Here is a 22,014-nt window from a genome sequence, read left to right as displayed (position 1 = left end):
ATTAAATTATTCTAAAAAATATTAGCAACTATGCATAGCTATAAGATATGAAAATTATATTAATTACTCATTTAAATTTCTTGCACCACTATGCATAGCTCTATAAAAATGAAGCATCAAACCTTGATAAAACTCATCGATTTTTTTTATTGTTAGGTTTAACAATAGAAGTTTGATTGAAGTTTTGTAAGAATGCCTAATGTGGCGAAGATAATATTGAAGCTACTTGAATAGCAAGACATTCCCAATCACAATAAAAGAATTATGATAAACACTACTTAAATTGTAAAACTATATTTGTGGATATATTTATTCCTCCTACATATAATACAAATATGTTTTAGGGTTATTAGTTCAATGCATTTGCATCAAGTTTCTGATTTTCCATTAATTATTCTTTGAGGTTAGTTCAATGCAGTTGCATCAAGTTTTCGATTTCCCGTTAATTATTATTTGAGGTTAGTTCAATACAATTGCATCCACTTTATGATTTCCCGTTAGTTATTCATTAAGGTTAATTCAGTACAATTGTATCTAGTTTTCGATGTTTCGTTAATTAGTATTTGAGATTAGTTCATTACATTTGCATCCAGGTTCCAATCTCCCATTGATTACTCTTTGAGGTTAGTTCAATGCATCTGCATCCAGTTTCTGATTTCCCGTTAATTGTTTTTCTAGGTTAGTTCGATAGTTTACAATTTCTATACATTTTGCATACATGTAAGACTTTATTTTTATAAACTCACTTTCGTTTTGGGTTCCTAATTACTCATGTGAGAAGGCTAAAAAAGCAGACATTTATGCTTTGAGGTCAGCACGATGCAGTTACATTCGACTCCTGATTTCCAGTTAACTATTTTTTAGGCTATTTCAATGCATTTGTATCCAATTTATGATTTCCTATTAATTAATCTTTGATTTTGGTTTTATGCAGTTGCATCCAATTTTTAGTTTTCCATTAATTATTCTTTGAGGTTAGTTCAATGCAGTTGCATCCAATTTTCGATTTTATGTTAATTGTTCTTTGAGGTTAGTTCAATGCATTTGCATCAAGTTTCCAATTTCCCGTTAATTATTTTTTAAGGTTAGTTCAATGTAGTTACATCAAATTTATAATTTTCCATTAATTATTCATTTAGATTAGTTCAGTGCAGTTTCATCCATTTTTCAATGTTTCATTAATTAGTCTTTGAGATTAGTTCATTGCATTTGGATTCAGTTTCCGATTTTCCGTTAATAACTCTTTAAGGTTAGTTCAATGCATTTGCATTTAGTTTCTGATTATTTATGCTTTGAGGTTAGTTCGATGCAATTATATCTTGTTTCTGATTTTCCATTAATTATTCTTTGAGATTATTTTAATGTATTTGCATTTAGTTTCCGATTTCTCACAAATTATTCTATGAGGTTAGTTCAATACAGTTGTATTCGGTTTTTGATTTTCTGTTAATTATTTTTTGAGTTTAATTCAATGCATTTGAATTGCATCCAGTTTTCGATTTCCCATTAATTATTATATGAGGTTTGTTTGATGTATTTGTATACTGTTTCTGATTTCCCGTTAATTATTTTTCAGGGATTTGCATCCAATTTCTAATTTCCCGTTAGCTATTATCTGACGTCAGTTTAATGCAATTGCACACAGTTTCCGATTTCTAGTTAATTACTTTTTGAGTTTAGTTTATTGCATTTGCATAAAGTTTCCGATTTCCCGTTAATCACTCTTTGAGCTCTATTATGTATTTGAATCCAGTTTCCAATTTCCTTTTAATTATTCAATGTGGTGTGTAATACCAACTTCTACTGATTCATCTGTAGTGTCTTTGCAAACATGACATAAAAAGTAAATTATGCTTGATTTACTATGTGGGATCATCAAAGATTATCTAGTTCCCGATTTTCCATTAATTATTATTTAAATTATGCATGACTCACTATGTGGAATATTCAAAGATTATTTATGAACGGGTGTTCTCACTATGTGGAATATTCAAAGATTATCTATGAACAGGTGTTGTTATATTAATTATTCTGAAAAATATTTGCAAATATGCATAACTATTATATATTAATATTATATTAATCACTCAACCAAATTTCTTATAACATGAAAACCTCACTCTCCATTAAAAAAAAAAAACTCACATTTGATAAAACCCTTCAACTTTATTTTGTTGTTTAATAATAGAAGTTTGATTGAAGTTTTGTGAGATTGTCTAATAAGGTGAAGTTTATATATATTGAAACTACTTGAATAGAAAGGAGTTTCCAATCATACGGAAAAGAGATAAGATAAACATCATTTTAAATGCAAAACTATACTTATCGAGATATTACCACAATATAACCCAACTATGTTTTGAGGTTAGTTCAATACATTTGCATATAGTTTTTGATTTTTCGTTATTTATATTTTGAGGTTAGTTCAATGCAGTTGCATCCAATTTTCAATTCCTGTTATTTATTTTTTGAGATCAGTTCAATGTAGTTGCATCCAGTTTCTGATTTCTTGTTAATTATTCTTTTCGATTAGTTCAATACATTTGCATCAATTTTTCAATTTCTTGTTAATTGTTCTTTGAGGTCAGTTCAATGCATTTGCATCCAGTTTCTGATTTCCCATTAATTATTTCGTGAGATTAGTTTAATGCATTTCATCAAGTTTTTGATTTATCGCTTATTATTTGATAAAATTGCATTTGCATCTAGTTTTCGATTTCCCGTTAATTATTGTTTGAGGTTAGTTCAATGAATTTGCATCCAATTTTCGATTTCCCGTTAATTATTTCTTGAGGTTAGTTCAATGCTTTTGCATCCAGTTTATTTTTTTGAGATTAGTTCAGTGCAGTTGCATCCGGTTTTCGATTTTCCGTTAATTAATTTTTAATATTAGTTTCACGCATTTGCATCATGTTTCTAATTTATAATTAATTTTTCTTCGAGGTTAGTTCAATGCATTTGCATCAAGTTTTCGATTTCCCGTTAATTTAATCTTTGAGGGTTAGCTCAATGCATTTGCATCTAGTTTCCGATTTTCTGACAATTATTTTTTTATGTTAGTTTGATGTATTTGTATCAAAGTTTTGATTTTCCGTTAATTATTCTTTGAGGTTAGTTTAATGCAGTTGTATCCATATTCCAATTTTCTATATATTACTTTTTAAGATTAGTTTAATACTTGCATTTGCATTCAGTTTCGATTTTTACATTAAATATTATTTGAGGTTATAGTTTGATGCATTTGCATCCAGTTTTCGGTTCCCCATTAATTGTTTTTTTGTTCGTTTCATTCATTATTATATATTTTTTTTTAAATATTTGTCATTATTGCTTTGCCGTTATTTTTTTTTTAATTTTCTATTATATATTTTGTGATGTTATTTTTTGTATAATTGTTTTTAAGTATGTTCTGAGGCCGTGTTAAGAATATATTCGAAATAAGTCGGTGCTTTATTAAAATTGTATGATTTGTAATAGGGAATTAGTTTCTACAAATCACATATTTTTAGCAAATTTTTTTATATGATCAAATATATAAGAATTGGAACACTAAAAATGTTTGATTCATAACCTTTTATAAATCGCATATTTTTTAGCAATTTTGTTTATCTGATCAAATATATAAGAAGTGGAAATACACTCCAACTCTCCAAATATAAGAATTAGAAATACACTAAAACTCTCCAAAGAGATTCTATGTACATAAGAGTGTAGGCTATTAGAAAAGATTATCTTTCATATTAGAGTTTCACAAGAGAGAAAAAAAAAACTAACTCTCATATTAGAGTGCCACATAGGAGAGAGAAAATCCTCTATTAGAGGTCTCTGCTTTAGTATATAGAAAAAAAACTAACTCTCATATTAGAGTGCCACATAGGAGAGAGAAAATCCTCTATTAGAGGTCTCTGCTTTAGTATATAGATTAGATTTTGGACCCGGGCATACGCTCGGGATCTATTAAATATTTTATGTGCTGAAAAGACTTTACAAAATGTCTCACACAAATTTTCGAATCAAAATATATTTTTATTAAAAATAAATAGAAATACGTTAATGACCAGCGATTATGGTGCATAAGTACTTGGAAACTAAGGGATCAAATTGAGATAGCCTCTTCACTTTGTTGTTTAGGATATTAATCCATAATTTTCAAATAGAATTATCTTAAACTCTATCTAGCTTGTATAATAGTTTTCTTAGATTTATGGTGATTTAGCGGCAAATTTTTGAATAAGAATATATTTTTATTGAAAATAAACCGAAATACGTTAATGAGCAACGATTATAGTGTATAAGTACTTGGAAACTAAGGGATCAAATTGAGATAGCCTCTTCACATTATGGTTTAGAATACTAATCCGTAATTTTCAAATAAAATTATCTTAAACTCGATCTAGCTTGTATAATAGTTTTATTAGATTTATGGTGATTTAGCGGTAAATCATCACCATTCGGCTTACGTAATGTGTACAAATCACTAAAACAGATTGATTGTTTCCATATCCTCAAAGAATACACTACTCCCACTTGAAAAGATTTTTCACATGAACGTGTCCTACGAACGGGTGTCATTATATTAAATTATTCTAAAAAATATTAGCAACTATGCATAGCTATGAGATATGAAAATTATACTAATTACTCATTTAAATTTATTGACCACTCTCTATAAAAAGGAAGCACCAAGCCTTGATAAAACTCATCGACTTCTTTTTATTGTTAGGTTTAATAATAGAAGTTTGATTGAAGCTTTGTGAGAATGCCCAATATGACGAAGATAATATTGAAGCTACTTGAATAGCAAGACATTCTCAATTACAATAAAAGAATTATAATAAACACTATTTAAAATGCAAAACTATATTTGTTGAGACATTTATTCCCCCTACATATAATACAAATATGTTTTAGGATTATTAGTTCAATGCATTTGCATCAAGCTTTTTATTTTCCATTAATTATTCTTTGAGGTTAGTTTAATGTAGTACGTTGCATCCAGTTTTCAATTTCTCATTAATTATTCTTTGAGGTTAGTTTAATGCAATTGCATCAAGTTTTCAATTTCCCGTTAATTATTATTTGAGGTTAGTTTAGTGCAATTGCATCCACTTATTTATGATTTCCCGTTAGTTATCCATTAAGGTTAATTCAATACAGTTGCATCAAGTTTTCGATGTTTCGTTAATTAGTCTTTGAGATTAGTTCATTGCATTTGCATCCAGGTTCCAATCTCCCGTTAATTACTCTTTGAGGTTAGTTCAATACATATGCATCCAGTTTCTGATTTCCGTTAATTGCTTTTCTAGGTTAGTTCGATAGTTTATAATTTGTTTGCATACATGTAAGAGTCTATTTTTATAAACTCACTTTCGTTTTGGGTTCCTAATTACTCGTAATTACTAATGTGAGAATGCTAAAAAAGTGGACATTTATGCTTTGAGGTAAGTGCGATGCAGTTACATCCGAATTCCGATTTCTAGTTAACTATTTTTTTAGATTATTTCAATGCATTTCCATCCAATTTCTGATTTCCCGTTAGTTAATTTATGATTTTAGTTTAATGCAGTTGCATCCAGTTTTTGGTTTTCCGTTAATTATTCTTTGAGGTTAGTTCAATGCAGTTGCATCCAATTTCTGATTTTATGTTAATTGTTCTTTGAGGTTAGTTCAATGCATTTGTATCAAGTTTTTGATTTCTCGTTAATTATTTTTTGAGGTTAGTTCAATGCAGTTACATCAAATTTATAATTTACCGTTAATTATTCATTTAGGTTAGTTCAGTGCAGTTTCATCTATTTTTCAATGTTTCATTAATTAGTCTTTGAGATTACTTCATTGCATTTAGATCTAGTTTCCGATTTCCTGTTAATAACTCTTTAAGGTTAGTCCAATACATCTACATCTAGTTTCTAATTATTTATGCTTTGAGGTTAGTTCGATACAATTATATCCGGTTTCTGATTTCCCGCTAACTATTCTTTAAAGTTATTTCAATGCATTTGCATTTAGTTTCCGATTTCTCACCAATTATTCTATGAGGTTAGTTCAATGCAGTTGCATTCGGTTTTTGATTTTATGTTAATTATTTTTTGAGTTAAGTTCAATGCATTTGCATCCAGTTTTCGGTTTCCCATTAATTATTATTTGAGGTTTGTTTGATGTATTTGCATACCGTTTCCGATTTTCCGTTAAATATTTTTCAAAGATTTGCATCCAATTTATAATTTCCCGTTAGTTATTCTCTGTCATTAGTTTAATCCAATTTGCATAAAGTTTCCGATTTCCCATTAATTACTCATTGAACTCAGTTATGTATTTGAATCCAGTTTTCGATTTTCTTATAATTATCCAATGTGGTGTGTAATATAAACTTCTACTGATCTATCTGTAGTGTCCTTGCAAATATGACATAAAAAATAAATTATGTTTAATTTACTATGTGGGATCATCGAAGATTATCCAGTTCGATTTCTCATTAATTATTCTTTAAATTATGCATGACTCATTATGTGAAATCTTCAAAGATTATCTACGAACGGGTGCTATTATATTAATTATTCTGAAAAATATTTGCAAATATGTAAAACTATTATATGTTGATATTATATTGATCACTGAACCAAATTTTTTATAACGTGAAAATCTCACTCTCCATTAAAAAAAACATAACTCGCCTTTGATAAAACCCTTCAACTTTATTTTGTTGTTTAATAATAGAAGTTTGATTGAAGTTTTATGAGATTGCCTAATAAGAAGAAGTTCATATATATTGAAGCTACTCGAATAGCAAGGAGTTCTCAATCATACGGAAAGATATAATATAAATATCATTTTAAATGCAAAACTATACTTATCGAGACATTCCCATAATATATAACCCAACTATATTTTGAGGTTAGTTCAATGCATTTGCATACAATTTCTGATTTTCCGTTATTTATATTTTGAGGTTAGTTCAATGCAGTTGCATCCAATTTTCTATTCCCGTTATTTATTTTTTGAGATCAGTTCAATGCAGTTGCATCCAGTTTTTGATTTCTCGTTAATTATTCTTTTCGGTTAGTTCAATACATTAGCATCCAATTTCCTGTTAATTGTTCTTTGAGGTCAGTTCAATGCATTTGCATCCAGTTTCGATTTTTTCAGATTAATTATTCTCAGGAGATTAGTTTAATGCATTTGCATCCAGTTTCCAATTTTTCGTTTATTATTTGATAAAGTTGCATTTGCATATAGTTTCTGATTTCCTGTTAATTATTGTTTGAGGTTAGTTCAATGAATTTGCAACCAGTTTCCGATTTCCCGTTAATTATTTATTGAGGTTTTGCATCCAGTGTATTTTTTGAGATTAGTTCAATGCAATTGTATCCGGTTTCCGATTTCTCGTTAATTATTTTTTAAGATTAGTTCCACGCATTTGCATTATGTTTCCAATTTATAATTAATTTTTCTTTGAGATTAGTTTAATGCAGTTGCATCTAATTTCCGATTTCTCGTTAATTTAATCTTTGAGGGTTAGCTCAATGCATTTGCATCCAGTTTTCGATTTTCCGAAAATTATTTTTTGATGTTAGTTTGATGTATTTGCATCCAAGTTTTGATTTTATATTAATTATTATTTGAGGTTAGTTTAATGCAGTTGTATCCATATTTCAATTTTCTATTAATTACTTTTTAAGATTTGTTTAATGATTGTATTTACATTTAGTTTCCGATTTTCCGTTAAATATTATTTGAGATTAGTTCGATACATTTGCATCCAGTTTTCAGTTCCCCATTAATTGTTTTTTGATGTTAGTTTTATTCAGTATTATACATATTTTAAAATATTTGTCATTATTGTTTTGCCGTTATTATTATTATTATTTTCATTTTCTATTATATATTTTGTGATGTTATTTTTTGTATAATTGTTTTTAACTATGTTTTGATGCTGTGTTAAGGATATATTTGAAATTGTATGATTTGTAATAGGGAATTAGTTTTTACAAATCACCTATTTTTTAGCAATTTTTTTTATTTGATCAAATATATAAGAATTTGAACACTAAAAGTGTTTGATTCGTAATAGAAAATTATTTTCTACAAATCATTTATTTTTTAGTAATTTTTTTTATTGATCAAATATATAAGAATTGGAAATACACTCAAACTCTCCAAATATAAGAATTAGAAATATACTCAAACTCTCTAAAGAGATTCCATGTACGTGGAATTGTAGGCTATTAGAAGATACTATCTTTCATATTGCCACATAGGATAGAGAAAATGCTAACTCTCATATTAGAGTGCCACATATGAGAGAGAAAATATTCTTTTAAAGGTCTCTACTTTAGTATATAGATAGTAGATAGTAGACTTACATCTCACAAATTAAAAAAAAAAATATAAAAAAATGTGGGTCCCACAAATACTAATTTTCTATATATTTTTTTTATTTTGTGGGGTCTACAGAATAATAAAAAAAAAAAAAAAATGTCCTCAATTTATTTTAATAAGTGAATAAAAAATAAAGTGGGGAATTAGTGTTTGTGGGATCCACATTTTTTTAGAAAAATTATTATTTTTTATTTGTAAGATGTAAGTATTTTCTAAGTATGAGGTGTTTTTTTGTTTTGTGGGGCTCAAAGAATAATAAAAAAAAAATATGAGAGAGTAAAAAAGTATTAATGTCATTTCATGTGCCTTGACTGGTCTCTACTTTATTTTTTATTCACTTATTAAAATAAATTGAGGACATTTTTTTTTGTTCGTTTTTTTTTTTTTTGTGGGGCTCACAGAATAATAAAAAGAAAAAAAAAATATATTAGAGAGTAAAAAGATATTAATGTCATTTCATGTGTGTGTGTGTGTGTGTTTTTTTTTTTTTGGTCAAAGGACAGAAAAGTTAATTGATTGTCAATTTGGAGGGAAAATCCTAATTTTAGTTATTTGGAGGGGGGTGGGGTTAATCCTAATTGCAACTGGGGTATGTCAATATAACCCTAAAATTTGTATCATACACGTGCTACACACATCTGGGTTAAACATTCTCCTATGAAATTTAATGATTGAGGGGCAAAAAAAGTCATCAAATAACAGGAGCAAAACAGCCATAAAAAAATTAGAGGTAAAATTGTCTATATAATAAAAAGAATAGGGGCAAAAAAGTCATCAAAGAGCATGGGCTAAATCGTCAATATAAAAGAAGATTAGGGCAAAACAATCATAAAAAAAAAAAGTGATGGGCAAAACCGTCACAAAAAATAGACCAATAGTCACGCATAAAAAAATATTAAAGTATTATTGAATACTGTAGAGCAAAACAGTCATAAAAAAGTTAGGGGTGAAATTATCTATATATTAAAAAGAGTAGGGGCAAAAAAATCAATAAATAACAGGGGCTAAATCGTCAATATAAAAGAAGATCAGAGCAAAACAATAGTAAAATTGTCACAAAAAATAGACTAATAGTCACACATAAAAAAATATTAAAGTACTATTGAGTACTGTAGGTGGGAGCCCGAATCATTAAAGACCTAAAGAAGCTAAAGATTTAGTGTTGTGTATTAGCGTAAATAAAGTTGAACCAATCTTTCGTTATTTGGGTTTATGCTAAATTTTTAGGCCACACTATGTCGAGTTTATCTCCTTTCCTATGTTAAAATTAGGGTTATTTAGCTTTTGACCCAACACATTACGACGTATTCGTTGGCCCAGCCACACTCTAATTTTCTTTAGATGTGTCTCCCCTTATGCCGGTAAACTAGATTTGACTCTCATTGACCGTTAGTCAAGGTTTTCTATTTTCTTCCAATAAAAAAAATAAAACTCCGGTATGAAATGTTAAATATGCCCTCAATAAGTTCTATTTCGTAAATTTAACAAGCATAAACCAATGAAGGCACTCAACCGGTGGGGGTGGGTATGTCTTAAAAACCCTATTTTGTTTATGGCCTCCCTCAAAGTTGGGTTGACTGTGAGGTGACCTTCACAAATTTTATGTTGACAGTGAGTGAATTGATGGAAATGCGCCCAATGGGACTTTGAGTTTGCAGATTGCACAACGGGAAGAAGGATTTCATTTGGGATAAAGTTTGATTGCACAAGAACTGAAATGGATTGCGTATACGCATTACGCAACTAAAGGAGGTAGGCCTCAGTATGAATCACGGAATCACCACAGGGGATGTTGCTAGGGCTTGGGGGACATGGCATAGACCACTATATGCCGCGGAAGGAAATGTATGTACTGAGTGCTGAATTTCTACAGTAGTGTCCTTGAAAAGAATCAAAGATTGGCAGGCAAAGTAAAGGTGGCGTGAGTTGTGACAGATCTCTTTTGGCAGTTAGAAGAAATGCGGACAATTTTTACTTACACATTACAAAATTAGAAGATTAAGGGTAGGAGGTTAGAGAATCGAACAAAGGGGTCGATTGGTCCGTCCAATTAACACATTGTCAGAGAAACCTAAGAGTATTCCCAATACAAACAACAACTTGTTACTCCCACATAAACTCACATAAGACTATTTCCTCTCATAGTTATTTTATTGGTGAGAAGCTACTAGGGGTTGTCCAATGTAAATGTGACTTTAAAATAAAAAAATATCAAAAAAAAAAAAATGCCCGTTTGAAAAAAAAAAAAAAAATCGAAAAAACACGTTTCGGTCTGAAAATCACAAGTCGGCAACTATGTCAATAGTAAGTGCTACCCTCATTACAATTTAGTGAAAAACTACCCTCATTGTCACTCTTGTATTGGGCCATTGTTTTTGGCTTATAAGAGTGACAAATTGCTATTTCCTCTCAAAACTGCTTACATTGCATTGGGAATGCTCTTAATGGTCCAATGTTTCCGTTCATTTAGGCTGGTTTGAAGACCTATTTCAGAGACCAAACTTGCCAGGGTATCGAGATCTCTGCAATTTCCTGCAACAATGAAGAAGACATGTTCCTGCATCATCTTACCTTTGTCCAGCTGGAAGGATATATCTTGTCGAGGCTTCCACTGTTTTTCCTGGAGTTCCGAAAGCGGCCTATTCATAAGCAAAGAACGGTTTTCTAGCAAGCAGAAGCCCATATATCACAGGCCTAACATTTTTCGTACGTCAAAAGAAAGAAAAATACACCGTCGTGTTAACGATTTATACATATTTACATCATAACAAACATTTCGTGTGAAAAATGCAACAAAGCTAACCATAGATAATCCCTCTATATTTCAACAAATTAATTACATCAAAGAATGAAGCGGACTATACAAGAACAAGAAGCAAATTAGATTCAACACTACAACATCAGATGTAACAGACTTTGAATCAAACAATTTCTCTTCAAGAGGCTTTACGTGTGGTTTGTGTGAATGAAAATCACTTTCCTTCAGCTCTGTTCTCTTTTGGGCGCGTGAGTAGTAAAATCTAAATCTGGTTTTTTATTGGTGACTTTTAAGTATGTAATAATCTTTTCTCACAAATTAAGTCCCGATAACTTGCATGCGGCCCCTCGGCTGTGTCACGTAATCTTGTCTGCCATCCCATGGCTGTTGCGATTTCCTGAAGTTCATCCATAATATATAAGGAGTCACGAATGTATGCATGACCACCAGGCCTCAATATTCGATCCATCTCAAGCATGATTGAAGAGATCTTGCATCTGAAATGGTGAGGGGTAAAGAGGATGTCAATGAATTTCCTCCAGAAACAATAGTATGAAACTAACGAATCCTTCCAAGTTTTAAACGAATAAGACATTACTTAAGTCGAACATTTGCACCTCTTAATTAAGAACTGAAGAAATAATGGACACAATAACAGAACAGAAGGACAAAGATACTGAGATACCTTTCTCGTTCAATGGTGAATAGGCCAGCTGCATGCACTAAATCATAAGTTCTGGGATATGTATCAAACGGCTCACACCTGAACAAGAACAAGGTATCTCTTTACAGCAAATCAGTAGATTCTTCTAAAGCATAAAAGAGATGAATTAAAACTTTAAGGAACTCAAATGCAAAACTAAAATGCTTCAGGTGTATCACAGTTAAGCCTGCAAGATAACAGAGGAAATTCTCTGTTGCCACCAACAACTCTGTTTCAGTAAGCAGAAACACATACTTATATCAGTTAGTAAAACTACTATTTAGATGGCAAGATTTTACGACGAGAGTGCCCTTCCTTTTTAACAAGAATGAGTTTTGACTTTTGAGAGCTTCTGGAACATCTTGTTACAAAAGTGCAGACTCAGTCTCCCAGGCTAAAGATTAATAGATCTCCCTTAATTTCCTTTTAAACATGAATGCCACACTAAATACAGATATGTGCGATTCCCCAAAAAAAACAAAAAAATCAAAATCAAAATTTAAGTATTATCATTTATCCTTTGTACTCATAATGCAGATGTTATTTGAGAACTATTATTGGACAAATTTTATCTGGTAACCCACGGGCCACGGCCCATAGCTCCAGAGCGGAAATTATCAATTTGTTTTGATCCAAAGAATATGATAAAAACAAAAGACCTTGTAAAGTATACATCTATTTAAAATTGATTTCTTCATAATATTCCAATACAAAATGTGTTCCTTGATCGCCTTGATTTGTTCTCTGAATTAGGTGCCTGATTTCTGAGAATACACTAATTAAGCAGCTCCCAAATGAGTCCACACAGCGTAAGGAGAACGACCCTAAACCAGTTTCCCAAATCTAGTTGTGACGGTGTTAGGCCATGTCGCCCTGCCTAAGATTGCATAGTTTACAGCTGCACTGTTTGGTGAGAAAGAAGCTATGTCCGTATTGAGAATTTCCCTCACCTGCACCACAAATGCACATCATGGAAAGGGGTGAATTGATTGTTTGTTCCTCTTGCCCACACTACACACATCTGTTCGGGATGCTCCAACCCCTAAGCTGCAACTTATCAACAATAAGAATTTCTCCAAGAATGCACACCATAGAAAAAACTTTACTTTCGAAGGTTTAATTAAGTTCCTTTCATACAATCTTGTGGGAATGTGACTCGTGTAGCAATTAGCCATACGATTCCCTTCCACTATTCTCTTATAAAAAGACCTCACAAAATAGAACCCTTTCTTGTTCCAATTTACTCGTGTTCACCATTCCCTCCTTTGTATTGTTCAAGAGTACTTAATGGTCGACGACATTCTTCCACCTCCCAATCAACTTCTCCTGAGATTCCATGCAGCTCCATTCTCCCCATGACAAAGAAAGTCATTTCCCATGCCATTTTTCTTGCAAAAATGTTGATTCATGCTTGGAATCACAATCTTAAGATTGGATTCCACACACCACGGTCTTGCCAAAAGAAAGTTTTACTTACGTCCCCTACTTTGCCAATTCTTCCTTGAATAGGTGAGATTCGCCCAAATTCCACTCCATAAACTACATCCATGAGAAGGATTTACTTATTTAGTCCACCACCCATTATTGATGACCCCTTACTTGGCCATAATTACATCCATCCATAAAACATTAACATTATATTAGATGGCTGAACCTCCAAATCCATTCCCAAGCAAGGCTTGATTCATCTCCTTGAAATGCTGAAACCACAAACCACCCTCCTTAATTGTATCCCACGCCACCAGAAGATACTTGTGTTTTACCTTGCAAGATCACCATAAGAAACCTCTCACAAATGCTAACAGAATACCAAAACTAACCGGGATTGTTAGAAGAAACAAATAAAACATTGGAAGATTCGAGAGGGTACTTTTCATTAGCATAAGTCTTCCTCCCTAGTCCCTACAAAGTAGTTTTCTTTTCCACCCGTTCAATTACTTTTGAAATAGTTCAAGAATAAGGTGTCATATGTTGTTCTTATACTTCACTCCAATAGGCAGCCCCAAATATTTGCATGGAAGCTGTCCAACATTGCATTCAATAACCCTAGTCAAACTCTCCAAATTCTCCACTTCTCCAATACCCACAATCAAAGTTTTGGACAGGTTAGCTTTCAGGCCCGAAACCACCTCAAAAAGGAGAAGGATAGTTCTAATCATCAGCAACTGAGAAGAGGAGGCATCAGTTAATCCCATATCATATGTGCTTGGAACCTCTGTTGCTTGGGAACTTTCACCTTAACTACACTTGAATGATTGGGATTTCCATGGTGGCAAAGCTCCTCTCCTCTTTTATACTAGTATCTATTGCAGTCACTTGGTTACAGTGGAGGCAAGTGGGCAGTTTCTATAGCATTTTAACTTTGCATAAGATCTTGTATAAACAAGGGTATACACGAATCAACAGCTGTACCTGAAGGAGCACATTTTGCACCTTTACCTTCAATGTTCCACGGAGAACGGTGTCTAGAACAGTCAAAAACCCAAGTTACTGAGCTCTAAGACCCTAATAAAATTCCTTGGGTTAACTAGTATTACACCCCCACTAGATGAGCCAATTAGGATTTCACCCCCAATATATGGGAAATAGGGTCTCCCTCTCCCCCCAAGTACACACAAAAAAAAAAGTCAAATTGGGTTGACCGTGTGTTTTTTTCAGTGTATTTGGGGTGTAATACTAGTTAACCCAAATTCCTTTTATAATGACATAAATACATGGGAGAAATTAAAATGAAAAGTAAAATCAAATCTTCCTGAGGTTCCATCACTCCCTCAGCAGTTCCATGGTTCTCTTCAGAGGTAAACAAGCTATGTTTGACGACATTAGTAGGGAAAGAACGTTTTTGGTATTGGATTTCAATTTGTGCCAAGCACAGAAGTTGGCAAATTGAAGAGTTTGAGTTGGTGCAAATCCTTAGATGTTTTTGATGCTATTGAGTTTAAGACTTTAGAAGCATTTAACTCAAAACCAATTGGTGATTAGTGGAGACGCCGGAGAACTTTTATACTATACTGAAGGCTTTAAACATCCCATATGAGACCATAGTAAGCATCTCAACATGTCCCCTGAGGAATGGTGTTACTTGAGCCTAAGACGTGGGCAACATACTTGGGTAGCATGGAGTAAACGGGTCCTTTGGGCTAAACACAATAGGCTATTCTCATACTGATGTAGACATCGAGCCATGGTCAAGCCCTAGGGTGTGCACGCTTTTAGGAGCTCCCCTCCCTTTTTAATTGGTTTCTTTTACTTTTATTAGTGACAGCCATGTGACATAGTTTGATTGGTTTGTGTTGTTGTCATGGTAAACGGTAAACCCTATAAAGGGCTTGCAACGCTTGTAATTAGATTTAGGGGAGTTGATGCTACTGAGTTAATTGAGACTAGGATCAAAGGTGTGATTTTAAGGGTTTATGAAGAACTAGAAATCATGATTACTTTTAATGAAGTGTGGAATTTTTAAAGGACAAACTAAAGTTTTGCCCCTTGCACTTTTACTCACCCCTTTGTACTACATTATTGACTGAAAAAACCTTGTATTTTAAGTCTACTTTCAATTTACCTCTTCCCATTGACTCTGGCCTAAATTTCACAACTTCATTTCAATTTCAAGGGAAAGAAAAAACCATAAGTCCCAAATATGATGAAATCAAACTGTTTTTGGTGAAATTAGAGAGAGAGAACTTAACAATTTTTTTATATGAGATACAGAGGGTGATGGAATCACAAATTAAAGAAGAGATAAATTGACAAATTAAACAATTTAAGATTTGGGTGATGGAATGGGGCCGGAGTCAATGGAAAATGGGTAAAATATATGAAAAGTAGACTTAAAGTACATAGTTTTTTACTCGATAATTTAGTGCAAGGGGTGAGTGAAAGTTGACTAAAAGTATAAGGACAAAACCTTAGTTTATCATTTTCTAAATTGTTGTTGTTGTGATATTTGTTATAGTTCCACATGGGATGTGTGAAGCCTTGCACTATAATATAAATGTTCCTAAGCCTCTCCACTTAACACCAATTGGTTTTAAGTTGGATGTTCATAATGTTTAACATGGTAATAGAGTAGGCTATAGTGTTTTGGCCAAAGGCCACTTTACTCCACGACTCCAAGTCACCCAAGTGTGTTGTCCACGTGTTAGGCTCAAGTAATGCCACAGATGAGGGGGTGTGTGGAGATGTATTCTATAGGCCCCGATGGAATGTGTGAAGCATTGCAATATAGTATAAATGTTCCTGAACCACTCCACTTATCATCAATTGGTTTTAAGTCGGAAGCTCATGATGTTTAACAGTTGATTCCGCTAATTATTATCCGCATCATATACCATCTTAAACTTTAAGGAGCATTCAACCTGAACTAATTGACGATGAGTGGAGAGGTCTATAAAATTTCTATACTATACTTCAACCATGTGAGACTATGCTAAACATCTCAGGAAGTTTGTTTTATATCATTTCTACTGAACCCCACCCTCACTGTTCATATAGACAATGCCCAAGGGAATGCCTACCTATGTAGGATGTAGATATGCTATATTACGCCGAACTTGTCATATCCCTGTACCTCTTTTCTAATAAGGTTATTTTCATCAAAAATTAAGAAACCCTTTATGCAGGTGTGCATGATTATAAATCTATTTGAAAAATCATCATTATAAGAAAGCTCATGGCACTGATAAACTTTGCAAATAGCTTATCTGTAAATCAACAAAAACCAAATGCCTAACTCATTTGAGCCAAAGAGAGCATTTTAGAAAAAGCATTCTACGCACCACATGTAGTCAGACGTGCAGCTACAGCTGATTAGAGGAATTCAAATCTAATCTGTGTCTGCATTAGCTACACTAAAACTCTAAAAGTTTCAATGGTGTTTTACACATCATGTACCTATTCAACACTATAGACCGAAAACTAAATAAACAAACACCAATAATTGGAAGCTTATAATTGAAAAGATAAAAGGAAACCGGTGCCATACCAATCATGCATAACTCCTATAAATCCACGATCAAATATAACAGGCAAAGTGTTGGGGCCACTAACAGGAACAACATTCATTACCCAGCAATCAATCTGAAGATCCACCAACGCTGCTGCAAATCTGCCAAGATACAATAACTTAAAGGATTAACTTAATTCTAATGGAATGAAATATTACTGTAACTATGAATGTGTGTGTATAAGTGAGTGCATATTTCGAACTGGAAATGATAATAAATACAATACCCTCCAAATCCAGCCCTCATGTCCATCACATTCCGTATTTTTAGTTTTTTCCAGTGGAAAGCACGAATATACCGTGCTAATACATCTAACCAGTATTTATATTCTGCCTTGAAAAGTTCTTTCTTAGATTTGTAGGCATCCATTTGTATGCTCTGAAGCCTATCTGGTGGATTATATATGCGTAAAGGCCACGGACTGATATTCGCTCCATATCCATTCTCTGGTAGATGATTGATGCACAACTTCAGATCAACGTACCTGCAAATAGCATGAAAAAGTGTAATAAATTAAGCTACGAGAGTTTATTTCTTATTTCATTCTTTTTTCAGGGTCTGGGTATGGTTTGAGTGGGCCCTTTTGGTTATTCTCATTTTGGTTGAGTGCTTGGGGTCAAACAGACCCTAAGTATGCGGCATACACCACCGAATGAAGATTCATAACTAAATACAAAATCAATATTCATGATATATAAGTCCTGCTCATAACATAGGCAGCTAAGGGGGCATGAACCTTCCCATATTATAGCCATATTGAACTAAACATAGATTGAGTTATTGAGGAAAGCCTTGATTCATCTTGTCGTTTGAATTTTTCCTTCTCTTTTTCCTTGTCACATCTAAAAGTAGTGTGAGAGTTGAGATGCCAACTGCTGCATTGGACAGGACACCAAATCCAATCCAATGCGTCCAACTACCACAGAAAAGTTGAGCCATGTACTTGCTTCATAGCCTACATCTAAGTAAAAGTGACAGTTGGCTCTATTTGTTGGATCTCGCCTTATGGTGGGGGGCCTACACCCTTCACATAATATAGATGTTCCTCATTCTTGTTTTATGTTGTTACTACATATTTTTTATTGAAGATATCTTTTTGAGATCCAACCATGTATACATTACTATTGAAGAACTCTTGCCTTGAGGTTTACACCTCAATACAAAGGCTTAGCAAAGCCTCAGGCCAAGATCTCTACTCTTTAAACATGAACAGTGGGTAACGATGCACAAACTCCAAATGGTTGCATCTCCTTTACAAGATATTTACCCTCTATTTTAGAACACCGAAGAGTGCATTTCTTGCCCCAAAATAATGACCCCCTACATTTGTAGGAACACACGTCTTGGTGATAACTAACTAAGAATATGTCTCAAGTCTCAACAGCACAAAGGGAGCAATTCAACCCCTTTCAGAATAAACTAAGAATCATATCACAATATAGGCAATTAGAGCGTCAGAATGAAATTAAAGGAAAGAGTGAATATACAAGATGTAAATGGGAACGAGAAGGATCAAAGTCAAATATTACTGAGTGAGCTCAGCAGGTAAATTTGTTTTATCAATTCTGACCTGAATGACAATGGGTCCCACAAAAATCTAAACCTGTACCGTTGAGTTGATTAGAATATTAAATCAGGAAACATAGATGCTTAATAAGCTGGAAGTACAATGTGAATAGAGTTAGAAGGTAGGCTCAGGTGTCAGGTGAAGAAACTGGGGTGAAAGGTCAGGGTCTATACAGTTAACTTCATGCATGTATATAGAGATTCGATTCTGTTTTATAAATCTGGGACTGGACATGCAAAGCCCTAAACAACCAGAAATAAGCTAAGAACAATTGAACTCCTAGTAGTGAAAAAAGAAAGAATGATAATAATAGTAGTAATAATATATATATATATGTAAAATGACAGTAAAAATATCAACAACAATAATAATAATAAGAATAATAATAATAATAATAATAATAATGAGCGGAGAGAAAGGTGAAAAAAAAGAGCAGTTGAGGGAAGGAGAGTGGAATTTCACGTGTAGGGGTATAGGTCCTAAGTCTTTCTCCTCCATCTCCTTAAGTTAATATAATTATTATTAGAGGCCTCTTATTATTAGTATTATTATTAATATTATTATTAGTATTATTATTATTATCGAATCCTCACTGGACTAATATGCATCAGTGGTCCAAGATTATCCAACTTATCACACAAGTTACCAAGTTAAATTTAAATTATAAAAGCTCAAAGATGTAGGTAACACACATACCAAACTTTGTCTGGATCATCATCTGGATCACATAGTAGGGGTCTGAACGCAGTATCACGATTATTATAGCAGGTGTTATCTAAAGGTTTACGCCACATAGCAATATACCCTTCTTTGGCTACAAGTTCCCAGCAAAGACGACCGGCAAGGTCCTCCATTTCTGTGTGCAGACAGGTCCAAGTGAAGTACAAATGCAAGTTAATAGACTTACAAGTAAAACAATAATAATAATAATAATAATAATAATAATAATAAATCAATAAACATACAAAATAAAAAGAAATGCAGACTCAAACAAAGCACATGATTACAAAATTAACCAAATCACCGATACATGAGCAAATATGATGACTGTGAATGAATTTAGACCACTTTGTTTTCAGTAGTTCTAGTATGAAATAGTCTCACGTGGTAATACCTTTCCATTGTTCTTGTAGGGCCTTTTCATGCTTATGCACTGGTTGTGTCGCCCAAGCAAAGTATCCTCCGCCACGAAGCATCCTGTTGACCTCAAGCAGTAAAATTCCACCTTTGCCAAAAAAAAAAACAAAAGAACATAAATATGCTTGGTATAAGAATCCAAACAGACAGATTTTAACCAAACAAAAAGTAACGTTTTAGAACCAAATATATGGATTCAAAAAGTGAACACTACACTTTACAGGGATATTAACCCTTGATGGTATTTAGATGTCAGAGATAGAAATGTATGTTAACGTGTAAGACAATATATACACTCTGACAATGCAATACAATAGACTAAAACCGCACCATAAACTTGCTAAAAATTGAGAGTTCTTGGATCAATTCAAAATGAACAGACCTTTTAGAACAAACTACAAAAAAGAGACAAACTTACCATCACGGATCCAATCAATCATGCATCTTGAACAATGTATCAAGTCAAAAGCCTGGCTTGGATACAATAACCGGCGTGTTGTGAAAGTTGCTACCATAGCAGGAAGACCACGTTCAAGAGCAAATTGAACCTGGTTCTCTTGATCAACTTGTGGTGCTATGGACAGAGTAGTAACATTACGAGAAAGTAAAAAAGCACCAAAACTTGCAACTCCACATCCAATATCCAAGACAACTCGTGTATGAACACCAAATTGAATTCCAGGAACCATCTGCATAATTCAACTTACTCAGATACAAGTAGCAGTGTAAAGTTATTTATCCTTTTCAATTTAAATTGACAAACCTTAGAAATCTGATTTACGTATTTTTCCACTCCACGAGGAAACCTAAACTTGTTCTTGTCTCTCGTAATCAAATTCTGTCCTCTTTTATCATCAACTAAACGCGTATGGGGCACATTCGCAAACCACACCTGTCATGTAATTCAAACCACTATACTCATTTTAAGGCTGGCATCAAACCACTGTAATTTACACTAGGAATCGAAAAAAATAAAATACCTCGGATCGGCTTTTAGGCCATGGAATTGGAGGTCTATAACCCTTTGGTGCTGGAACCAAACAATTCAACTTCTCACCTCCTTTTGGGCAGTGTCTTTCCTTTACATTGTCCAAACAAGGAATGTAGTCTGCCATAGTCATAGGGCACATAGAAAATTTCCTTACCCTTATTCTAGTACTACGCTCTTTGTTGAGTTCCTCAGTACTAATCTCTTCAACAAAATGAGGGTCAAATTCTCCGACCTCAAAGTCATCCATCATTATACCATTATCATCTACAACACCAAACAACTTTATAACACCCCGAGTTCGCTGTACCGGTGGCGGCAGAGGGTCGAATAACAACGGATTTGTATGATCAGTGTGGAGTGCTGATGGGGAAGGGGATGGAGCTAGTGAGGGTAGTAATATAGAGGAAAGATTATTATTATTATTATGTAAGGTAGTGTACTGGGAAGACTGAGGATTTTGGAAGAAAGAAAGATAACCATCTGTATAGTGTTTAACTAGATATAATAAGAATGTGAAGAAGATTATTATGAATGCACAGATTCTTGTTAACATTGAGGAGGATTGTTTCATTATCTAGTTCAACTCTTTTGATTTTCAGATTGGAGTTGACTATATGTCATGTCTTCATTTCTCCAGTCGACTTGCTTTATGTATTTCTAATCTGCTCTCTCCTTTTTTAAATAATTTGCGAAAAAACTCCCTCACTTTATTTAAATTAGAAATAGCTTCATATTATTTAAAATAATTTAGAAAATTTCATTCACGTTACTAAAATTATATTCAACCCCTCCTAATGTTTTTATATTATTTTTTAAATTAGAACTAGAATTCAAAAAATCATACTATCTGAGAGATGTTAGAGCGACAAGTTTAAAGACTTGAAAAAACACCGATGGCGTAGCACGATTTGCATACTTGTACCAAAAATAATAATCAAACCATATTTAAAACCACTCGTTCACTAAAATACATAAACCCCACTTGATTCCGGGTGACAGTTTTTGGTACACAACTCGCTAATCCACACGAATCCGACATTAAATTAGCAGGCTCGGGTTGGAAAAAAAGGTTTTGGGTCATTTAAAGATTGACCCGCCGGACCCGTCAAATAAATGAGTTGGATTAGGGTGACATATGTTAACTCAAGTAACCTGTTAGTAGACCCAATTTGTTCTCGGGGTCTAATGAGGGTCATCAACCCGTAACCTGTATAACCTGTTTTAAGATAAGTTTCCTTGTTTTTTAAGATCTCATCATCCCAACTACCTAAAGTAAATGACTAAAATTAAGGAGAAGGATTAGGGTGTCATATTGATTTATTCTATAAATATATGTTTTAAGAAAACAAGATCAGGTAAAAACCTGATGATTGCATAAGAGATCAGTCAGCAACAAAAACATTTGTAAGCAAACTGAAGAGAGAGAGAGAGAGAGAGAGAGAGAGAGAGAGAGAGAGAGAGCACTCTTAAACT

At 33.0% G+C, this 22,014-nt stretch overlaps 1 protein-coding gene across 1 annotated transcript; it reads right to left on the bottom strand.

The window, feature by feature from the left end:
• Positions 1–11,116: 11,116 nt before the first annotated feature.
• Positions 11,117–21,223, bottom strand: LOC147481409 (putative methyltransferase PMT11). The gene is made up of 9 exons (XM_086577369.1): positions 20,531–21,223; positions 20,314–20,442; positions 19,969–20,239; positions 19,528–19,638; positions 19,110–19,269; positions 17,073–17,330; positions 16,825–16,947; positions 11,823–11,900; positions 11,117–11,634 (listed from the first exon to the last, which is right to left on the bottom strand). Exons 1-9 carry the CDS (start codon positions 21,110–21,112, stop codon positions 11,427–11,429), a joined length of 1,920 nt encoding a protein of 639 aa, XP_086433495.1. The 5' UTR covers positions 21,113–21,223; the 3' UTR covers positions 11,117–11,426.
• Positions 21,224–22,014: the final 791 nt, after the last annotated feature.

This window comes from Coptis chinensis, chromosome 8, assembly GCF_015680905.1.
Source record: "Coptis chinensis isolate HL-2020 chromosome 8, ASM1568090v1, whole genome shotgun sequence".
Classification (NCBI taxonomy): Eukaryota; Viridiplantae; Streptophyta; class Magnoliopsida; order Ranunculales; family Ranunculaceae; genus Coptis; species Coptis chinensis.
Note: the sequence above shows the minus strand (reverse complement) of the source record. Positions and strands in the feature narration are given on the sequence as shown.